Here is a 21,160-nt window from a genome sequence, read left to right on the forward strand (position 1 = left end):
GTTGGTGGGAATGTAAATTGGTGCAGCCACTATGGAGAAAAGTATGGAGGTTCCTCAAGAAACTAAAAATAGAACTACCATATGACCCAGCAATCCCACTCCTGGGCATATATCCGGAGAAAACTCTAATTCGAAATGTACATGCACCCGAATGTTCACAGCAGCACTATTTACAACAGCCAAGACATGGAAGGAGCCTAAATGTCCATCGACAGAGGAATGGATAAGAAGATGTGGTACATATACATAAAATGGAATATGACTCAGCCATAAAAAAGAATGAAATAATGTCATTTGCAGCAACATGGATGGACATATCATATTATCATATTAAGTGAAGTCACTTATCATATTAAGTGAAGTCAGACAGAGAAAGACAAATATCATATGATATCACTTGCATGTGAAATCTAAAGAAATGAAACAAATGAACTTATTTACAAAACAGAAATGGACTCACAACCATAGAAAACAAACTTATGGTTACCAAAGGGGCTGATGGGGGGGGGTGTTAATTAGGAGTCTGAAATTGACATATACACCCTGCTACTATAAAATAGATAAACAACAGGGACCTACAGTATAGGGTACTACATTCAATATCTTATAATAACCTATAATGGAAAACAATCTGAGAAAGAATATATATATATAACTGAATCATTTTGCTGTATACCTGAAACTAACACAATATTGTAAATTAACTATACTTCAATTTAAAAAATGGTTGGGGGACTTCCCTCGTGGTCCAGTGGTTAAGACTCCACGATCCCAATGCAGGGGGCCCAGGTTCGATCCCTGGTCAGGGAACTAAGATCCCATATACCACAACTAAGACGGCACGCCTTAGAGAAGCCCGTGCGTCGCAACGAAGACCCAGCGCAGCCAAAATAAATAAATAAATAGGTAAATAAATAAATTTTTAAAATAAAATTAAAAATGGTTAATTAAAAAAAAAAAGAAAAAAGAGAATGCTTGCCAACTCCTAGTCTAGAAGAACTCCTAAAATGTCTCACCAGGTTGTATAAACCTTTATGTGTAAAGAAATATCCTTAGTGATATGTGAATCTTTACTTTCCTGAAACATCAAAATTAGTATGTGGAGTAATACAGACACCTGCGTGACACCAGGTGCCTTCATTCCACCCACTCCTGCTTCATCCAGGCCTCAGATCCCACACTTCATCTCCCCTCACAGAGGGAAGAGTGAACCAGCAGAGGGCACATCAGGAATGTGTGAGGCTCTTAACAGAGCCTGACCAACCATGTGACGACCCTTTCTCTGCATCACTCATACCCCTTCAGGCTTAATAAGGAGCAGGAAATCTAAGTCCGCTCTAGGATCTGCTCTAGGAACTCTCAAGAGACAATACAATACCGACACGACACAAGGTCAGATGGATTCTCCCTCACCCCCACTGAAGGCAGGGAGACTAGAGAGAGGAGTCCAGATTCCCCAGTAGGCCTTGTAGCTGTGTGGCTGGGAGGCGTGGGTGTGTCCCTCCTCACAAGTATTTATGCACACCTACACACCACATGCACTTGTCCAACCCCTGCCCAGCCCCACTCCTGCCCAGCTGTGACCTGACCACAACACAGACTTCTATAACTGGCTTGTTAGTTTCTCCCTCTACTTTCTGGAAAGTTTTAAGATAAACATTAACTTCAAAAATACATTTGACCTTAACAACTATAATTAAATGAGTTAAAGCACTGAAGAGTGCCTGGCACAGAGAAGGCCCACAATCCAAGCCAGGCGACATAATGGAAGAAGGGAGGGGAGTGTCCTTGTCTGGCACAGGACTGAGGTTATCAACCCATCACCTCCAGCCAGGACCCCTGGGTCCTGCTGGGCTCAAGAAGGGAAAGTCCTCCCTGCACCCCAAGCCCATCCCCAGGCACCATGTCACTGGGTCTAGAAAGCGAAGGAAACAGTTCCCTCTCCACCCCTGCTCTGGACACTCATCATCGAAGTCCATCTATGAGCTGCTGAGCTGATCAAGGCCTTGCAGAGGTTTTCTGCCCAGAGAGTTTCTTACGACCCACTGCAGAACTCAGTGCACCTCAGAGCAGCAGGAAGAGAGGTCACTTCATTCCCAGAAAGGAAAAGCACATCAATTCAAAAATTACCACTAACTGTGCTGGTAAGAACTTTTAGACCATAAATTTTTACCCCAAACCTCATAAGCGTCATACCACTCAGCGTGAAATGGACATTTCTGTCCATCAATCCCCGACTATGCCAATGTCCCAGGGCCTTTGCACTATCTCCCTGGCTTCTACACAGATGGCTCCTGGCCCTTCAGTCTCGGTCCACAGGGCACCTCCTAGGGAGGCCTCCCCTGACCCCATCTGAGGGGCGCCAGTGGGGCCAGCTCTGCCGGTCCTGCTCCCTGCTGTGACCCCCGCACCTAGAACTGAGCCCACACCCCAGGAGGCTCTCACAGTGTTAGCTAAACGAATGTATCTTCTCATCCAAAATATAAGGGTTGAGATGTAAAATGACTCATCATTTATTCTTTTCTTCCACAACTTAAATAAAAAAGAGCGAGTGGGAAATCGCCTTTCCCTCAGGTGACCTGAGGCAGAGAGGAACTACCAGGTCTCTGAGCCCTGCCTCAGGAAAAGGCTAACAGAAGATCCACTCTCCCTCAGCTTTTGAAAAAGTTTCAAAACTACAGAGAATGAATGACCCACACACCCACCATCTGGATCCACCAGCCACTCACATTTTGCCACACTTGCTCTCTCCCTCTCTTGCTCTGCACACGTATGCACACATGCGTTCACACACACACATACTTTTCTGTTCCTGATCCATTTCAGAATCATAGGTCCCAGGACAAGGGCTTTCTCCACACAACCACAATATAAACATCACACTCAGGAATAATACTGATATCTAATACACATAGACACATTTTCCCAATGTCCCAATAATGTCCTTTACAGTTTTTTAAATCCAAGATCCAGTTAACAATTACACATTATTTGTGATGTAATCTCTTAGCCTTCTTTAATCCATTAGTTTTAACCACAAGAAATTGTTGAGATTTGACCATTTTTGACCTACAATGAAGGGAACTTCACATGGTCCCAACCCAACACAGCAGTCCCTGAGCTTTGGGTTAAAGGAGTTCTACCTGCCTCCCTCTTTTCAGTAGACCCTTGTTTTGATCAAATGCCAAGTCCACCCCTGCAGTTCATTTCAAAGCTCAAGAATATCCTTGACCTGTCTGGGGTGTCTGCAGCTCACCTTGTGCTGCCCCTGCCTGCCCAGCTCTGGGGTCAGGCACTCTCAGAGGAGCTCACAGACTGAGATGGAATCCACCCACACCTGCGGGGAGAAGCCAGGCTGTGAGGAGAGGTTCAGTCCAGAAGGCAGGACACCTCACAGGACAATGACCTGGACCGGATCCTGGCTCAGTGGCATGAAACGAAGAAAAGGGAGGGGCTACCCAGAAGAGCAGGGCTGGAGACAGGACCATCAATCACATTAATACTGGACCTCACAGGGATCCGAACCAGGTAAGTAATCTAACTGTGGCTCCCCCATGTATTCAATATTAGATGATCCTGAAAAACTATTGTTGGTGCTGTTCGTCTGACCACAGCAGTATGGCTATGAAGGAAAGATGTCCTTTTCGTGTTTTTAGAAATGCATTCTAAATAGCATAGGTCTAAATGGTTGAGTATCACTAACTCATATGGCTCAACCTCGGAAGAGTGAAATGACAAGTTGAATTTGCTTTAAAACACTTCAGCAAAAAAAAAAAGAAAAAAGAGAGAAAAGAAAATCTTCCCAATCATCAAATCAAGAAGACAGATGGGCAGGATTTGCTTTATCTACTTATACATGAGAGAATTCCTAATAAACGTTTTTACACAGTACAGGTGGACAAGGTGGCTGCCTGGAATCTGCGTTAGCTCTGCAGAGCCATGCACCTGAAAGGAGTGACAGAAGACGAGCACAGCTTGTACCAAATGGCTTCTGCCCCGGGATGAGGCAAGCAACCCCTCCAGGTTCACTGGCAGCCCTGGCAGCTGAGCTATGCGAGGAGCTAGAGCAGATAGGAAGGTGCTATCCTCAGTCATGACAAAGGGCTACTCACAGCTCAGCAGGCAGCCTAAATCAACTGTACTGTCTAGAAGCCGTCTTGGCAACAGTCCGCAGGGATCCTGAGAAGCCTGGCTCAGCTGTCCAACTTGCAAGCTGCTAGTGGACCAACACACATAAAAAGGCACAAGGACCCTATTCCAGCCATGGGATCCCAGGACCCAGCATTCCTGTTGTTTATCAGAGGAAGTAGGATTTTACCCTCAAGGAAAGCTCTTCCGGCAAGAAGAGTTCAAAGCCCCCCAAGACTGGGGCCCCATAAGACTTGGAAAAGGGAGTACCGGAGACCCGGTCCGACTCACTGTCCCCTCTGCACCTCCCAGGCCACACTGTGCTCTGGGTCCCACTGAACACAATGGTCATCTTGGCCCTTCTCTGTGAGCTGGACTGTCCTATACCACCGAAAGACCACCCTACCACGCTAACCACCACAACTGCCCCTCAGTTGAGAGCCACTGCCCACAATCTGCCCCTCCAGCCCCTGCACACAGTGCTCTGGTGGGGCCTCTCCCTCCTGCAAGGCCTCTCACCCAGGTCTCAGGGCAGCACCTCCAAAGGTCTGTTGACCCCTACTCACACCTTCCATTCAAGGGGAGCCCTGCCTCAGCCCAGGGGGACCCCGGGCCCTGATGAAAACCATCAGACAAGAACTCACACCTGCTCTAGAGGAGTTATGAGGACTCGGGGACAACAGGTGCTCAGCACAGTGACAAGCATGTGCCCGAGGAGGAGTGGCCACTGTGGCCACCTGGTACTGTGGTAGTTCACACATGCGCTCACCTGAAGGCACACATCTGACCCCAGCGCTCTCTGCCTGAGTTCCCCTTCTAGCCTCAGCCAAACTCTGCCAGGTCTCCGCGCCACCTAAGGGCCCTTCCTCTCAAGGGAGGTCATGGCACCCCTCAGCAGCAACACAAGGCTCCAGGATCCAGCCCGAGCCCCTCGTCGTGGACAACAGCCCTTTCCCTCCATGCCAAGCCCTGTGCCCAAGTTGTTCAGGGTGCACTTCCTGAACAACTCAAGGACCACCACTCACAAAGGCTTTTTTCCCTTTCCCTCCTCTGGGCCCTCACTGTCCCCAGGGTCAACTGCAGACTGGGCAGCACCTGCCATTTCTAACAAAGAAGCTACAGTTGGCAAAGAGCTCACTTTGACTCCCAGTGGGAGTCAGCCCTCCCCAAGCACAGCAAGACAGGGAAACAGAAGTACTGAGAGGACGGGAGTCGAGAACCAGGCTGAGGAGGTCAGCCTGAGACTCTGTGCAGAGGGAACAAAACAAAACGTGAACAGACACGAGGGCTCCCAGGCTCACATGAGCAGTGTGGCCAGGCCTCAGCTCCTACCTCTGAACTCCAGCACAGAACCTACCTAGCACACGAGGCACCACATCTCCCCAGTGTGTGACCTGGCGTAGGAAGCGCGGGGTCACCCAATCTCCCTACCTTAGAGCTTTAACAAGAAACTACCAAGATTAGAAGGAGCAAAAATAGAGGAGGAAAGGAAAGGTGGCATGAAAGAGAACTCAGAACAGTGAGTGACTGTTGTAATGGCTACACAGCCCAGTAAATTTACTAAAAAAAAACAAACAAAAAAAACACATAACACTGAATTGAACACTTAAAAACAAGAGGACTCGGGAACTGCCTGGAGGTCTAGTGGTTAGGACTCCGCGCTTCCAATGCCAGGGGCCCGGGTTCAATCCCTGGTCGGGGAACTAAGATCCTGCAAGCCACTTGGCAAAGCCAAAAAAAAAAAAAAAAAAAAAAAGTATGTCTTACCTGCTTATATCCATGACCCAGATCAAGGTGTGTGAAATTGTAAAAATTATAAAAAACAAACAAACAAGAGGACTCTGGTATATGACCATACCTCAGTAAAGCTATTATTTATTTATTTTATTATTATTATTATTTTTTTTGGCTGCGTTGGGTCTTCATTGCTCCGCGCGGGCTTTCTCTAGTTGCGGTGACCGGGGGCTACTCTTCATTGCGGTGCATGGGCTTCTCACTGCGGTGGCTTCTCTCGTTGCGGAGCACGGGCTCTAGGCACGCAGGCTCAGTAGTTGTGGCGCACGGGCTTAGTTGCTTCGCGGCATGTGGGATCATCCCGGACCAGGGCTCGAACCCGTGTCCCCTGCATTGGCAGGTGGATTCTTAACCACTGCACCACCAGGGAAGCCCAGTAAAGCTATTAGAAAGATGCCTCTCTTTTTTGGTTGTGGGAGCTAGATTGATAGAGAACTTTTGTTCTGCTGTTACTATTGGAATTGTATTAGTGTTAACTTTTCCCCCAATCATGCTGAATCTGGGTAATGAAATTAATTGGGTAAATAGAGTTAGAAGTTATTTCGCTTATTAAGCAGTAACTGACACGTAAGCCCTCCCTTTTGTGGGTTTGGAACCAAACGCCAGAAATCCACTAAGAGAAAAGTACAGGTAGAACACATGCCAGAGCTCCTGCGAGGTTAGCAGCATCTCATCTCCAATTTTCTCAAGGCGTACTTATGTCACAGCCGTACTGAGTGTTCACGGAACAAAAAAAGGCCAACTCAAATTTTAAATTCACCACTTTTAGGAACCCCGGAACTATATGGAATTCACTCCTCATCATAAGCTGAGGGCCAGGAAGCAGAAGATGATCTGTTTACCTGGACAATCAAGGATATGCTGGAACAGCCTTCCTTGACTTCTGAAGGCAGCAGGTTTTGAAGAGTAGGTAGCAGCTCTTTATAATTTTATAAACTGACACACATCAATGTACGTAAACACCGGTTAATCCATCAATAAAGGTAACAAACACATCCATCACCCTCAGTCTCCTCGTGCCTTTGCCATCCCTCTGTCCTTTCCTCCCCTCCCCACAACCACTGATCTGCCTTCTGTCACTGTAGGTTACCTAGCACTTTCTAGAGTTTTATATGAACAGAATCAAAGAGTATATACTCTTTTTTAAGTGCATCTTTCACTCACTGTAATTATTTTAAGATGCATCCATGTTGCTGGCTGTATCAATGGTTCATTTCCTTTTTTTTGTTTGGCAGTGTTCCCAACTCTTAAGATTTTCACCATAATTCCAATGTTTGGAGGAAACACGATAGTAGCAACAGTCAAGGGGAAATATTCCAACTAGGCAGACCAGAAGGTCTGTAATACCAGCTATTATGCAAAGGACTTCCAAAATTACCTTTCCCTGCCTTTTGAGGGGTAGGGGAAGGGGCCAGGAAAGGGTCAAATACTCAAAAGAAAACTGTCCCTTTATCTTAAGGACACTTGGCAGGGCTTTGATAAATATCAGTTTCAAATCATAAACAAGAAAACAAGTGTTATTGGAACCAACTCAAAGCTCAGCAGGAGTCACCTCTGCCTGCCATTCTCCCACCCTGGCCAAGACACACATGTGTTACCTCAACAAACTTTCAGATAAAACCAACTGTGCAAAACTGGCAGTCAAGACTGGTATCAAAAGTGGCTACACACCGGAAAACAGTCTGGCAGCACCCAAAAAAGCAACGGGCAGTTGTTACCATACCACCCACCAATTTCACTGAAGGCTTACGTCCACACAGAAACCTGTACACAGACGTTCACAGCAGCATTTTCCATAACAGCTAAAAACAAAAGCAACCCAAATGTCCACCGACAGGTAAGTGGATAAATAAAATGTGGTCTGTCTGTGTTGTGGAATATCATTCAGTCATAAAAAGGAATGAAGCAGATACATGCTACAACATGGATGAACCTTGAAAACATGCTCAGTAAAAGAACAAAAGACCACATACTATATGTCTATTTATATGAAATGTCCAGAGTACCTAAATCCAGAGATAGAAAGATTAGTGGCTGCCTGGGGTTAGAGAAGGGAGGACTGACAGGCTAAGGGGTGCAGGGCTTCTTTTTATGGAGATGAAAATGTCCTAAAATCGACTGTGGTGGTGGCTGCACAACTCTGAATGTACTGAAGTCACTGAATTGCACACTTTGAATGGGTGAAGTGTATGGTATGTGAATTCTACCTCGGTAAAGCTGTGAAACAAAAGTGGTTGCCCAGCACTTGACAATCCACAGCCACTCATCCTATAAGATAAAATCAAAAGGCACTCAGAATAGAAGCCCAGGGACTTCTCTGGTGGTGCAGTGGTTAAGAATCCTCCTGCCAGTGCAGGCGACACGGGTTCGAGCCCTGGTCCGGGAAGATCCCACGTGCCGCGGAGCAGCTAAGCCTGTGCGCCACAACTACTGAGCCTGCGCTCTAGAGCCCGTGAGCCACAACTACTGAGCCCATACGCCTAGGGCCCGTGCTCTGATACAAGAGAAGCCACCGCAATGAGTAGCCCCCACTCACCACAACTAGAGAAAGCCCGCACACAGCAACGAAGACCCAACGCAGCCAAAAATAAATAAGTAAATAAATTTATTTATTAAAAAAAAAAAAAAAAAAAAAGAACCCAACTAGAACTCAGAGCTGCCCCAGGCTTGCTGTTTTACAGGCTACAGTTTAAACAGGATTTGCAATAAAACGATTACCTCTCACAACCCTGAGCTGCCACGGGTCATGGCACACTGCTCAACCAAGAGATCTTTATCCTCAGCCTTCCGGACACGCTGGACACAAATTACAGACAGCACTATCCGGTCTATCCGTTCATACATGAGTCCAGATTTCACGTATGTTTAAAAGTAACAAAAATATAGCTGTTATCCCCATTTTACAGCTGTGGAAACAGGTCTACAGAGTATGAAACTACAGGCGTTATCATGAGCCTCCAGCGGCTCATTCATTTCTCCATGCAAACTCTCCCCTCTCTCCTACCTTCCCCCACCATATGTAAACAAAACCGAAAAAACATACATATGGTGCACACCTGTTCTCCCTGATGCCCCACCCATCAAGCTTCTATTTTTAAGAAATCTGGGGTTAGCATGAGTCAAATGTTTTCTGCTTCTATTAGGGGCTAAAAGAAAGTTCAAGTGGGTGGTCTACCCACGGGAATGACTCATCCAACTAGAATGTAAGCCCCCTCCTCCAGGACAGGGTTTGAGCTCACTCTGGCTGAGGATGGGTTAGCTCCCTGCACCCTGGCAGTGGATCCTCTTGCTAAGGGACACCTATGACAAGGTGAACCCTATAGCTCCTCCCTGGCTGAGAATTCAGGAAAATAAACCTGAGGGAGGTGCCAGGCACAGGAATGGAATCTGAGATCCACAGGAAGATGGCTACATTCCTGGGGAGCCCAGCCCAAGGCCACTGCGAGCCCCTTCTCCCACCCCGGGGGCAGGGACCCAGGTCCAGGAAGTGTATGCCCAACACACTCTCGTAACACAAACCCAAATTTATAATAACTGAGCAGCCTTCCCTAAATGTTCACATCATTAAGAACAAAACTTTCTGACGTGGCAGAACCATTTATATGAAACCCACTACCACTGCCCCATTGGAGGAACAAACTCAAAACCAACTTTTCCAAGGCAGGGCTGTGGAGTTACGTAACAGGTCGATTTCAGCAACAGGCAATGCAAGAAGGAAAAACAAAACGCAAACTGCTTCATGAATAATCTTAAAAGCCAGCGAGTGTGGGGTTCTCGATTGGATGCAAAAATTCCGTTTCTGCTGGGGAAGCCTCGACCCTCCTCTCGCCAGCATCCCAGGGCCCGGTGAAATTTGAACCCGCCGCACAGTGGGCATGAATGGGGGCGGGGGTGCCCTGATGGCTGCGACCACAGGTAAGGGAGTGGGGCAGGGCGGTCGCATCAGCCAGAGGGGGAACCGGAGCAGATCACCCCGGAGCTGGTTTGAGCAGGGCACTGACCCAGCAGGAGGAGAACTCGGGGACAAGTCGCCCCCGACCTGGCCAGAGACGGACCTAGGGCCGCTCACCTCGGACAGGCCCGGAAGAGGACTTGGGACAGATCACCTAAGACCCGGCCTGAGCTAAGTCCTGAGATCACTCGCACGCAACCAGAGCGGAACTTGAAGGAGATCTACCCGGGTCTGGCTGGAGAGCGGAAACTGGGGCAGGTTACTCCGGGCACGTCCTGAGCGGGAGATCCCCGGCCAGGTTACTCCGGACCCGGCCGGACTGTGGGACCCGAGCAGATCAGCCCGGGCCCGGCTGGAGGGGAAACCGGGGCAGGTCCCCGACCGCCGAGGCCCGGCCCCGGCTTCCGGCGTCGCCATGTGCCGCTCACCTGCGCGTCGAGCTGTCCGGCCGCCGCGCCCGGGCCCGCGCAGACCGGGGCCCCAGCGCCGCCACCTCCGGGGCCGCCGGGGGGCGTCTGCGTCTGGCTGGGGAGAGTGAAGTCGGTAAACTCGAACTCGGAGCCCTGGGTGTCGGCGCCGAGCAGCTCGGCCTCCTCGGTGTCCAGGAAGGTGAGCGTCTGCGAGCTGGGCCCGTACGCCTCCACGCTCATGGTGCCGCCGCGTAGAGCTCTCAGGTCGGCTCCGCACCGCACTCGAGCCCGCCGCCGCGCTGAGGCCTAGGCCGCAGGCCTCGGGCTGCCGCCGCCGCCGCTGCGCCCCTGCCCGTGGACCGGATCAAAACGCCCGCCGCAGAGCGAGCAGGGTCGAGAGTCACGCGCGCCAAACCGCCGCCGCTGCCGCCGAGCCTCTCAGCTTCGCCGCTTCCTTCGGAGCCGCCCGCCCTCGCAGCCCTCGGCAGGAACCGCCGCCACCGCTGCCGTCGCCGTCGTGCGCGTGCGCGAGCCCGACGCCGGCGCAGGTGCGCGTGCGCGAGCCCGACGCCGGCGCAGGCGCGCGCACTCCTTGAGGACGCCTCCAACCGCGCCCGGACTCCCGGAGCCTAGCGGGCCGACGGGACGCGCAGCGTGCACGCGTGGGGGGCGGGGCTTCCAACCGCCGTCTCGGCAGACGCTCCAGTACGTGGTCCCGCCCCAACCGCTGCTGTGTGGCGCTGGGGCAGCGGTTGGTTGCGGACGTGGTCGTCTGTGTCGTTAGAGGTGGCGACAGTGTCTTGGGTTAACTGAGCGCCAACTGAATGCCTTACATAGGTGGAACACCCAGCTGGGGAGGCTTGGCGAGGACGGTGCGGTGCGTCCCCATCTCTCGAAGAAGCTCCCTGGGCCTGTTAACCCATCTTTAAAATGGGGGCGCCTGGCACAAAGTAGCTGCTTAGTGTGCATTGGTTGAATAAATGAATGGGGACAGTCCTTACCACAGAGCCTAGCACGCGGAAATAGTGATTGCTGCTGCTCTGGACAATAATATTATTCAGAGGCAGTATATAACAAAGCGATTGGGAGTACTTGCTCTCAGTTGACATCCAGACCTGACCACCTACTGGCTGTGTGGCTTTGTACAAGTGATTTCACCTCTCTGAGCCTAGGGTTTCCTCATCTGGGAAAGGGAAATAATAGCCATTAAGATGGAATGAGGAATAAATGAGCTACTATTTACTCCCTTAAGAAGTATTTATAAAGGAAAGTTCCATGTGGACGGGCTGACCATGTGATCATGGTCTTCCCCATGGGGAGAATAATGCCAACACACAGGAGGTGCTCAGTAAAAGTTCAGTTACTAGTTTATGAGCATTAATCTCCTAACTCCTAGTCTCAGTTTCCTTTTTTGTAAAGTGTCTTCGAGAACCTGCCACTTCCCAGGATTCTGGGACTAAATACTTGAAGTCAGCTCACAGGACTCCTGGTTTGCATGGCTATACTAAAAGTTCCTGATGCTGCATGGTTCCTCATTTTCCAATATTCCTGTCACGACATGATAAGAGTTTCCTTTTTCCTTCTTCACATCTTTTTTGGCTTCCTGTGCACTAAAATGTGGGAATATAAAAAATGAATAATTAGGTCCCCCTCTCCAGGGAGACAGTTTAAGGGAGAATCCCAACAAGCCAACAGATGCTTTCAATAAAATGCGAAGTCCTCTATGGAAAATATCCAGTTGAATTGGTAGAAGCATTTAAGACCAATGTGGTAAAACTTATCAGTTTTATTTATTTATTTATTTTTATTAATTAATTTTATTTATTTATTTTTGGCTGTGTTGGGTCTTCGTTGCTGTGCACGGGCTTTCTCTTGCTGCAGTGAGCGGGGGCTACTCTTGGTTGCAGTGCACGGGCTTCTCATTGCAGTGGCTTCTCTTGTTGCGGAGCACAGGCTCTAGGCGCACGGGCTTCAGTAGTTGTGGCACTCTGGCTCAGTAGTTGTGGCTCTCGGGGTCTAGAGCTCAGGCTCAGTAGCTGTGGTGCACGGGCTTAGTTGCTCCGTGTCATGTGAGATCTTCCCAGAGCAGGGCTCGAACCCATGTCCCCTGCATTGGCAGGCAGATTCTTAACCACTGCGCCACCAGGGAAGTCCCCCTTATCAGAGTTTTAAATGCATGCCCTGCCCTGCATTTGACCTAGCAATTCCACTTCTAAGGATCTCCTCTTATGTCCTACATACACTCACATTTGCAAAACGTTTGTGTATTTGATGATATGCTAAAACATATCTATTTAACACAAAAGAAGTCGGTAATGGAGGAATTGAAAAGAAAAAAAGACATGACGTATAGAAAGCAAATAGCAAATGGCAGAAATAAGTCTTTATGTGTAATTACACTAAAGGTAAATGGATTAAACTCTCCACTTAAAAGACAGAGATTGTCAGAACTGATTTTTTTTTTTTAAATCATGGTTCAACTATGCTGTCTACAAAAGACTCACTTTAGATTCAAGACAAAATTGAAAGTAAATGGAGAGAAAAAGACACTCCATGCAAATAGTAACCAAAAGAGAGCTGGACTGGCTATACTAATCTCAGATGTTAAGACAAAAATTGTTACTTGAGACAAAGAACATTATATAGTGATAAAAGTTTCAGTCTATCAGGAAGAAATAACAATTATACACATGAAAGCACCTAACAGTAGAGACCCAAAATACACGAAGCAAAATGTGATAAATTGAAAGGAGAAATAAACAATTCAACAGTAACTATGGTTTACTCTTGAGGAAAGGAGTCTAAGGCCTAGGGAGATGAAAATGTAGAGTGGATTTGTCATTTAAGACCTACTCACCCATCCTGGGAGGTCCCAAGGATACAACTTTCACCATGATTGTGAGAAATAAATTTGTGAGGGGAACCCCAGCATCCTGGAGGAGCTCTATGATCTCTCTTCTCTGTAGCTCAGAACTTATAGCAGTAACTGCTGCCACTGAATTGAGAAACCTAAATGCAATGAGAGTAATTGAATCCCGGGTTGGCACAAGCCAAGTGGTGGCACTCAAACACCAAAGGCAAGGTGGGTGTCATTACCATAATGGACATCAGAGTCAAAGCAGCAATCAGGAAAAAAAAAAAAAAGCAGCAATCAGAATAGTCTGACTCACAGAGACCTATGGCATTGGCTAGCTGATCATGGTGTTCCTAGAAGTGAAATAGATGGGACGCCTACTAAGTTCTTATTTGATCTGTTTAAGCAGAAAAGTTCTAGGTCAAGTGAACAAAAGTCTAACTTGAATCATAAAAATAGAGAGTCGCGGCCCCTCAGTCAATCCTCAGACTTGATCCAGTTCACAAACCCAGAACATCTTTAATGAAGATGAGGCTGAGTGCCCTTGAGGAAGGACCCTGGTACACTACCAAAAATTTGTATGTTAACATTTCTCCCAGTCTTCTCCAATGAAACCTATGGCCTTTTACCAGGGTGACTGTGCACTGGGGAAAAGGAAATAATTAGGCCTTTCAGGAATTACTGGACACTGGCTCTGAACCAACACTAATTCTGGGAGACCCAAAACATCACTGTGGTCCATCAATCAGAATAGGGGCTTATGGGGACTTCCCTGGTGGTCCAGTGGTTAAGAATCTACCTTCCGATGCAGGGGACGTGGGTTCCATCCCTGGTCAGGGAACTAAGATCCCACATGCCGCAGGGCAACTAAGCCCACGCACCACAACTATTGAGCACGCATGCAAGCCACAACTAGAGAGAAGCCCAGAGTGCCTCAACGAAAGATCCTGCATGCCACAACTTAGACCCGACGCAGCCAAAAAATAAATAAATAACTAAATATAAAAAAAATAATAACTTAAAACTTAAAAAAAAAAGAATAGGGGCTTATGGAAGTCAAGTTATCAATGGAGTTTTAGCTGGTCCATTTCACAATGGGTCCAGTGGATCCCTGAACCCATCCTGTGGTATTTCCCCAGTTCTGGAATACATAATTGGAATAGATACACTTAACAGCTGGCAGAGTCCTCACATTCGTTCCCTGACCTATGGAGTGAGGGCTATTATGGTGGGAAAGGTCAAGTGAAAGCCACTAGAACTGTCTCTATCTAAGAAAGTGGTAAACCAAAAATAATACTGCGTTCCTGGAGGGATGGAAGAGATTAGTGCCAACATCAAGGACTTGAAAGATGCGATTGAATGCACATCCCCATTCAACTCTGCTATTTGGCCTGTACTGAGGACAGATGGAGCTTGGAGAATGACACTGGGTTATCACAAGCTTAAGCAGGTGGTTGACTCCAGTTGCAGCTGCGCTGCCAGATGTGGTTTCATTCCTTGAGCAAATAAACACATTCTCGGTACCTGGTATGCAGCTATATAGGTGGAAAATGCCTTTTTCTCCATCCTTGTCCAATACCAGAAGTAGTTTGCTTTCAGCTGAAGAGGCCAGCAATACACCTTCACTGGCCTACCTCAGGGGTACATCAACTCTCCAGCCCTATGTCATAATTTAGTTCGCAGGAATCTTGATCACCTTTCCCTTTCACAAGATGTCACACTGGTCCATTATAATGATGACATTATGCTGATTGGACCCAGTGAACAAGAAGTAGCAACCATTCTGGACTTATTGGTAAGATATTTGCATGTCAGAGGGTAGGAAATAAATCCAACAAAAATTCAGGGGCCTTCTAGCTCAGTGTAATTTTTAGGGGTCCAGAGGTGTGGGGAGTGTCGAGGTATCCCTTCTGAGGTGGCTAAGTTGTTGCATCTGGCCCCATCTGTCACCAAGAAAGGGACACAAAGCCTAGTGGGCCTCTTTGGATTGTGGAGGCAACATGTTCCTCATTTGGGTGTGTTACTCTGGCCCACTTACCAAGTGACCTGAAAAACTGCTGGTGTTGAGTGAGACCCAGAACAAGAGAAGGCTCTGCAACAGGTCCAGGCTGCTGTGCAAACTGTTCTGCCACTTGGACTGTAAGACCCAGCAGATCCAATGGTGCCAGTGGCAGATAGCGATGCTCTTTGGAGCCTTTGGCAGCCCATGTAGGTGAAATGCAGCACAAGCCCTTAGGATTTTGGAGCAAAGCCCTGCCATCCTCTGCAGGTAAATACTTTCCTTTTGGGAAACAGCTTTATGCCTGCTACCGGGCCTTAGTAGAGACTGAACCCGTCACCATGAGCCACCAAGTTACTATGGGATCTGAGCTGCCATCATGAACTGAGCACTGTCTGATCCATCATCCCATAAAACGGGATGTGCACAGCAGCCCATCATCAAATGGAAGGAGTATGTATATAAGATCAAGCCTGGGCTTCCCTGGTGACGCAGTGGTTAAGAATTCGGCTGACAATGCAGGGGACACGGGTTCAAGCCCTGGTCCGGGAAGATCCCACATGCATGGAGCAACTAAGCCCGTGCGCCACAGCTACTGAGCCTGCAAGCCACAACTACTGAAGCCCACGCACCTAGAGCTCTGCAACAAGAGAAGCCACCACAATGAGAAACCCGCACACCGGAACGAAGAGTAGCCCCCACTCACCGCAACTAGAGAAAGCCCATGCGCAGCAACGAAAACCCAATGCAGCCAAAAATTAATCAATTAATTAATTTAAAATATATATATATATCAGGCCCAAACAGACCCTGAAGGCAGAAGTAAGTTACCTGAAAAAATGGGCCAAATGCCCATGGTCCCCACTTCGGTTACACTGCCTTCTCTCTCCCAGCCTGCACCTATGGCCTTATGCAGAGTTTCCTATGATCAGTTGACAGAGGAAGAGAAATCTTGGGCCTGGATTACAGATGGTGCAGGCACCACCAAAATGCAGGCACCACCAAAAGTGGGCAGCTGTAAAACTACAGCCCCTCTGTGACAGCCCTGAAGGACAGCCATGAAGGGAAGTCCTCCCAGTGGGCAGAATTTCAACCAGTGCACTTAGCTGTTCATTTTGCTTGGAGGGAGAAATGGCCAAATGTATGATTATGCACCGATTCATAGGCTGCAGCCAGTGGTTTGTTTGGATGGTCAGGGACTTGGAAAGAACATGATTGGAAAATTGGGAACAAGAAAGTCTGGGGAAGACTATGTAGATAGACGTCCTTGAATGGCAGGGGGAGGAATGTGAAGATATTTGTGTCCCATGTGAATGCTCACCAAAGGGTGAACTCAACAGAGGAGTATTTTAATAATCGAATGGACAAGATGACCCATTCTGTGAACACCAGTCAGCTTCTTTCCCCGGCCACTCCTGTCACCACCCAATGGACCATGCATGAACAAGTGGCCATGGTGGCAGGAATGGAAGTTATGCATGGGCTCAGCCACCTGGACTTCCATTCACTAAGGCCAGTCCAGCTATGGCCACTGCCGAGTGCCCAATCTGCCGACAACAGAGACCAACACTGAGCCCCCAGTACGGCACCATTCCCTGGCCAGCTACCCAATGGCAGGTTGATCACTTTGGACCACTTCCATCATGGAAGAAGCAGCATTTTGTTTACTGGAATAGACACTTACTCTGGATGTGCCTTCTCTGCATGTAATGCTTCTACCAAAACTACCATCTGTGGGCTTACAGAATGCCTTGTCCGCCATCATGGTGCTCCACACAGCATTCTTTTGATCAAGAAACTCACTGCACAGCAAATGAAGTGCGGTGATGAATTCACTGGTCTTACCATGTTCCCCATCATCCTGAAGCAGCTAGTTTGATAGAGCAATAGAATGGCCATTTGAAGACTCAGTTACAGCGCCAGCAAGATGGCAGTGCCTTGCAGGGCTGAGGCAGCCTCTCCAGGAGGCTGCATGTGGTCTGAATCTGATAGCCAGGATTCACGGATCCAGGAATCAAGGTGTGGATGTGGGAGTGGCACCTTTCACTATTACCACTAGCGACCCCTTAGCAAAACTTTTGCTTCCTGTCCCCGTGACCTTATGCTCTACTGGCCTAGAGGTCTTCATTTCAAGGGGAGGAATGATTAGACCAGGAGAAACAACAATGATTTCATTGAACTGGAAGTTAAGACAGCCACCTGGCCACTTTGGGTTCCTCATGCCTCTGAATCAACAGGCAAGGAAGGGGGTTACCGTGCTGGCTGAGGTGATGGATCGTGACGTCCAAGGGGGAAATTAGCCTTCTACTCCACAATGGAGGTAAGGAAGAGCATGTCTGGACCACAGGAGATCCCTGAAGGCATATCTTAGTATTACCATGGTCCTGTGATGAAGGTCAATGGAAAACTACAACAACTCAGTTCAGTTCGGACTGCTAATGGCCCAGACCCTTCAGGAATGAAGTTTTGGGTCACCCTATGAGGTAAAGGACGATGACCACTCAGGTGCTTGCTGAAGGCAAAGGGAATATGGAACAGGTAGTAGAAGAAAGTAGTTAATACCAGCTATGACCACATGACCAGTTACAGAAGTGTGGACTGAAATTGTCATGAGTATTTCTTCTTTTTTTTGTTATGTATGTGTGTGTAATATCTATACATTCTTCCTTCTCTTATCCTCTTATCATGGAACGTGAGACATATTGACTTTATAGTACAGTATTTAAGTATTGTTAGCTTTACATTGTAGTATTTAACTTAAAGGTTATCAAGAACAAAAGTAAACATCGCCCAGGGACTTTGCATTCTCCTCTAGAGAAAGGGTTAGTGCATTTTCATTGTATACAGGAAAGTTGTATTGTGTTAGGCAAAATTATGACCTGGTTATAATTTTGCCTAACACAATAAGTAACTGCATGACACTTTATTTGAAAATTAAGTATGGTTTAAGGAGATGCGTATGATTGCCAAGTTGACAAGGGGTGGACTTATGATGGTTAATTTTGGGTGTCAACTTCACTAGGCCATGGTATCCAGATATTTGGTTAAATATTATTCTAGATCTCTAGGTATTTTTTAGATGAAATTACGTTGAAATGAGCCAGGCCAAGAAGGACAAATACTGTATGATTCCATTCCTACGAGGTACTGAGAGTAGGCAAATTCATAAAGATAGGACGTGGAATGGTGCTTGACAGGATATGGGGAAGGGGGAATTGCAACAGGTATGGGGTTTCTTTGGGGGATGATGGAAATGTTCTGGAATGAGATAATGGTGATAACATTGTGAATATACTAAAAAATCAATGAATTGTCTACTTTTTTTTTCTTTGGCGGCGCCACTCGGCTTGTGGGATCTTAGTTCCCTGACCAGGGATTGAACTTGCACCCTTGGCAGTGAAACCGTGGAGTCCTAACCACTGGACCGTGAGGGAATTCCTGAATTGTCTACTTTAAAATTATGAATTTTATGTTATGGGATTTTATCTCAATTTAAAAGTCGCTCCCTCATCAAAATTTTGAAAGTTTAAAATATGTCCTCAAATCCTTTGACACTTTTTTCAATTGCCCTCCCTTTGAGTGTAACTGGACTTAGTGACTTGCAGCTAATGAATAGAAGGCAAAACAGAAGGTGACAGAAGAAACTGCATGATATTGGAGGAATTGAGGTTTCCGCCTTGCCCTCTCATGGTCACTCACTCAAGCTACCACATCATGAGGACACTCAAGCATTGCTGTGGAGAAGCCTCCAGGGAGAAGAACTAAGACCTCTCACCATCAGCCAGCACCTGCTGACACCCATCTGTGGCAATGGATCCTACAGCCCCAGGAGAGTTTCCTCTGGCTCCAGCTCTAGCCAATATCTTGACCACAAGCTCCTAAGAGACTCTGAGCCAGATCCACCAGGGCAAGCCACTCCCAAATTCCTGACCTACGGAAACTATGAGATAACAAGGTTTATCTTTTTAAACTACTAACTTTGGGTATAACTTGTTACACAGCAACGGATAACTGATACAGACATACAAGATATTTAATTGCAGGTTAGTTGGTAAAAGCAAAAGATTCCAAACAACTTAGGTGTCCATCACTAGTAACAAATGACTTGTCCCACCTCAGATTGGGTTGTCACACCCCTAAGGGCAGGACAGCCTCAGCTGTCATGGACTGGGTGATATCCTGGCTGAGGTGCCTCAGGAGGGAAGCCAGCCCTAGAATGTGGTCTGGAGCAACTGAGCCCCAAGCCCTTCCATTGCACTTTAGTTCTCTAGCAATGCTGGAGACATGGTAGCCAGAATTCCAGACCCATGCCTTATCCCTCCTTTCCCTGTCACCCCAACATTTTCCTTTCACTTCCTCTGATGGAGCCCTTTTCACAGCCAGCATTTGTAACTGAACAGGACCCTGTGGGGCCATCCCAGGACAGACCCCACCTCCCATGTCTTCTGCCTGCCTCTTGTCTGAAGAAAAAACTTTAGCCTCCTAGGCCTTTCCCAATTTCCAAAGAATAAATTTAATCAGAGAAGTGGGAAAATTCAGCTAGAAAGTAAAACAGTCAAGCAAGACAAAATAATTTCAGTTTAGTCATTAAACAAAGTCAAGGACTTTTAGTTCCTTCTCAAGGGCTGTAGATAATATTCTGAGCCATGTCCTTTGAGTTATTTTGCAGATACTGAAACTCTTACCAGGTAGAAGTTGACTGCATGCTGCCCACAAGCACATAGACCCCTAGATCAGCTGGAACCAGAAGGTTGATGCTGTTGACTCCCAATTACCTCACCACCAGCCGATCAGAAGAATGTCCATGAGCTGATCACACACCCCACAACCCCCCTCCCTCACTGTCTTTAAAAACCTTTCCCTGAAAACCATCAGGGAGAGTCTTTTGAGGGACACCCTTTTGAGGGAGAGCCTTTTGAGGGAGAGCCTCTAGCTGCCTGTACTCCTTGCTTGGTGCCCTGCAATAAACGCTGCACTTTCCTTCACCACAACCTGGTGTCAGTAGATTGGCTTTACTACGAGTGGGCAAGTGGACCCAAGTTTGGTTTGGTAACACATTGATCATAATTTTGATTAAATTATTGTCGGTGTGATTCTTTGTCGAATGTACATTATTTTTTTGGAGAGGATGCTGCAGGTGTCCCACCCAGATCTCCTTTACTGGCTGGCGCACCCCTACCCCAACTGCTGTAAATATTGTCTGCTAACAGCTCACAGCCACCCATTGTGAATTGCCCTCACCCAAACTGCCTCACCAGGGAGGTTATGCCCCCCAAAACACACATCCCCTAGGGAAGCCCACATCAAGGACCAACTGGCATGGGGAACCAGAGGCCAGACCCCTTGCATCAAAATAGGACCAACTTGGTGCTTGTCACACTCCAGGGTCCCCCCTAGATCAGTGGAGGCTTGGCACCAGTTGAGCCCACTTCCTTGCCTGCTCCTTCCCTAAATTGTCCTGCATCCTTCACTCCCTCACAAGTTTCCCCCAAACTCATACAACCTTGAATCTCCATCTCAGGCTCAGCTTCTAGAGAACCCAACCCAAGTTGGGGCAGAAATCAGTTCTCTGAAGGCAGGAACTGTGTCAGTCTCATTCACTGCTGTATGCCCAGGGCCGAACACAAGGCTTAGCACACAGTAGGTGCTCAGTAAATGTTTCAGTGGCCAAGTCACAAGCCCGTATTACTGCTTGGGGAGAACATGGAGGAGTCCTATTACCCATGTTTATAGGTTGAAGGGATGACGAAAAGGATCGTCACACTTTTTCAAAATCTTCCATTCTCAGTCATCTCTGGCATGTTTCTCCTGCGAACTCAAGATCCATCAACACCTTCATGTGCTTTGAGCATACAGAGGCCAAGGGCTCCTCAAAAAAGAAGGCACGTTGATCTACTTGTTTCTTTTGTTGCTTGTGCTTTGGGTGTCATTTTCAAGAAACCATTGTTAATCCGAGGTCATGGAGATTAACCGCTTATGTTTTCTTCTAAGAGTAGTATGATTTTAGCTCTTACATTTAGGTC

General features: G+C 47.6%; 1 protein-coding gene across 2 annotated transcripts in view; it reads right to left on the bottom strand.

Annotated features, from left to right (window-relative positions):
* UPF1 (UPF1 RNA helicase and ATPase) overlaps positions 1-10,830 on the bottom strand; it is a 35,185-nt gene extending 24,355 nt beyond the window's left edge. Inside the window, exon 1 of one of the 2 annotated variants that reach the window (XM_082381301.1) lies at positions 10,303-10,830. In XM_082381301.1, the coding sequence (XP_082237427.1) occupies positions 10,303-10,524 (222 nt within the window). In that variant the 5' untranslated portion in view covers positions 10,525-10,830. The remainder of the gene's footprint in view (positions 1-10,302) is intronic. The other variant, XM_082381302.1, reaches the window with a different exon arrangement.
* Positions 10,831-21,160: the final 10,330 nt, after the last annotated feature.

Source organism: Balaenoptera borealis (genome assembly GCF_965194805.1).
Source record: "Balaenoptera borealis genome assembly, chromosome: 2".
In the NCBI taxonomy this organism is placed as follows: Eukaryota; Metazoa; Chordata; class Mammalia; order Artiodactyla; family Balaenopteridae; genus Balaenoptera; species Balaenoptera borealis.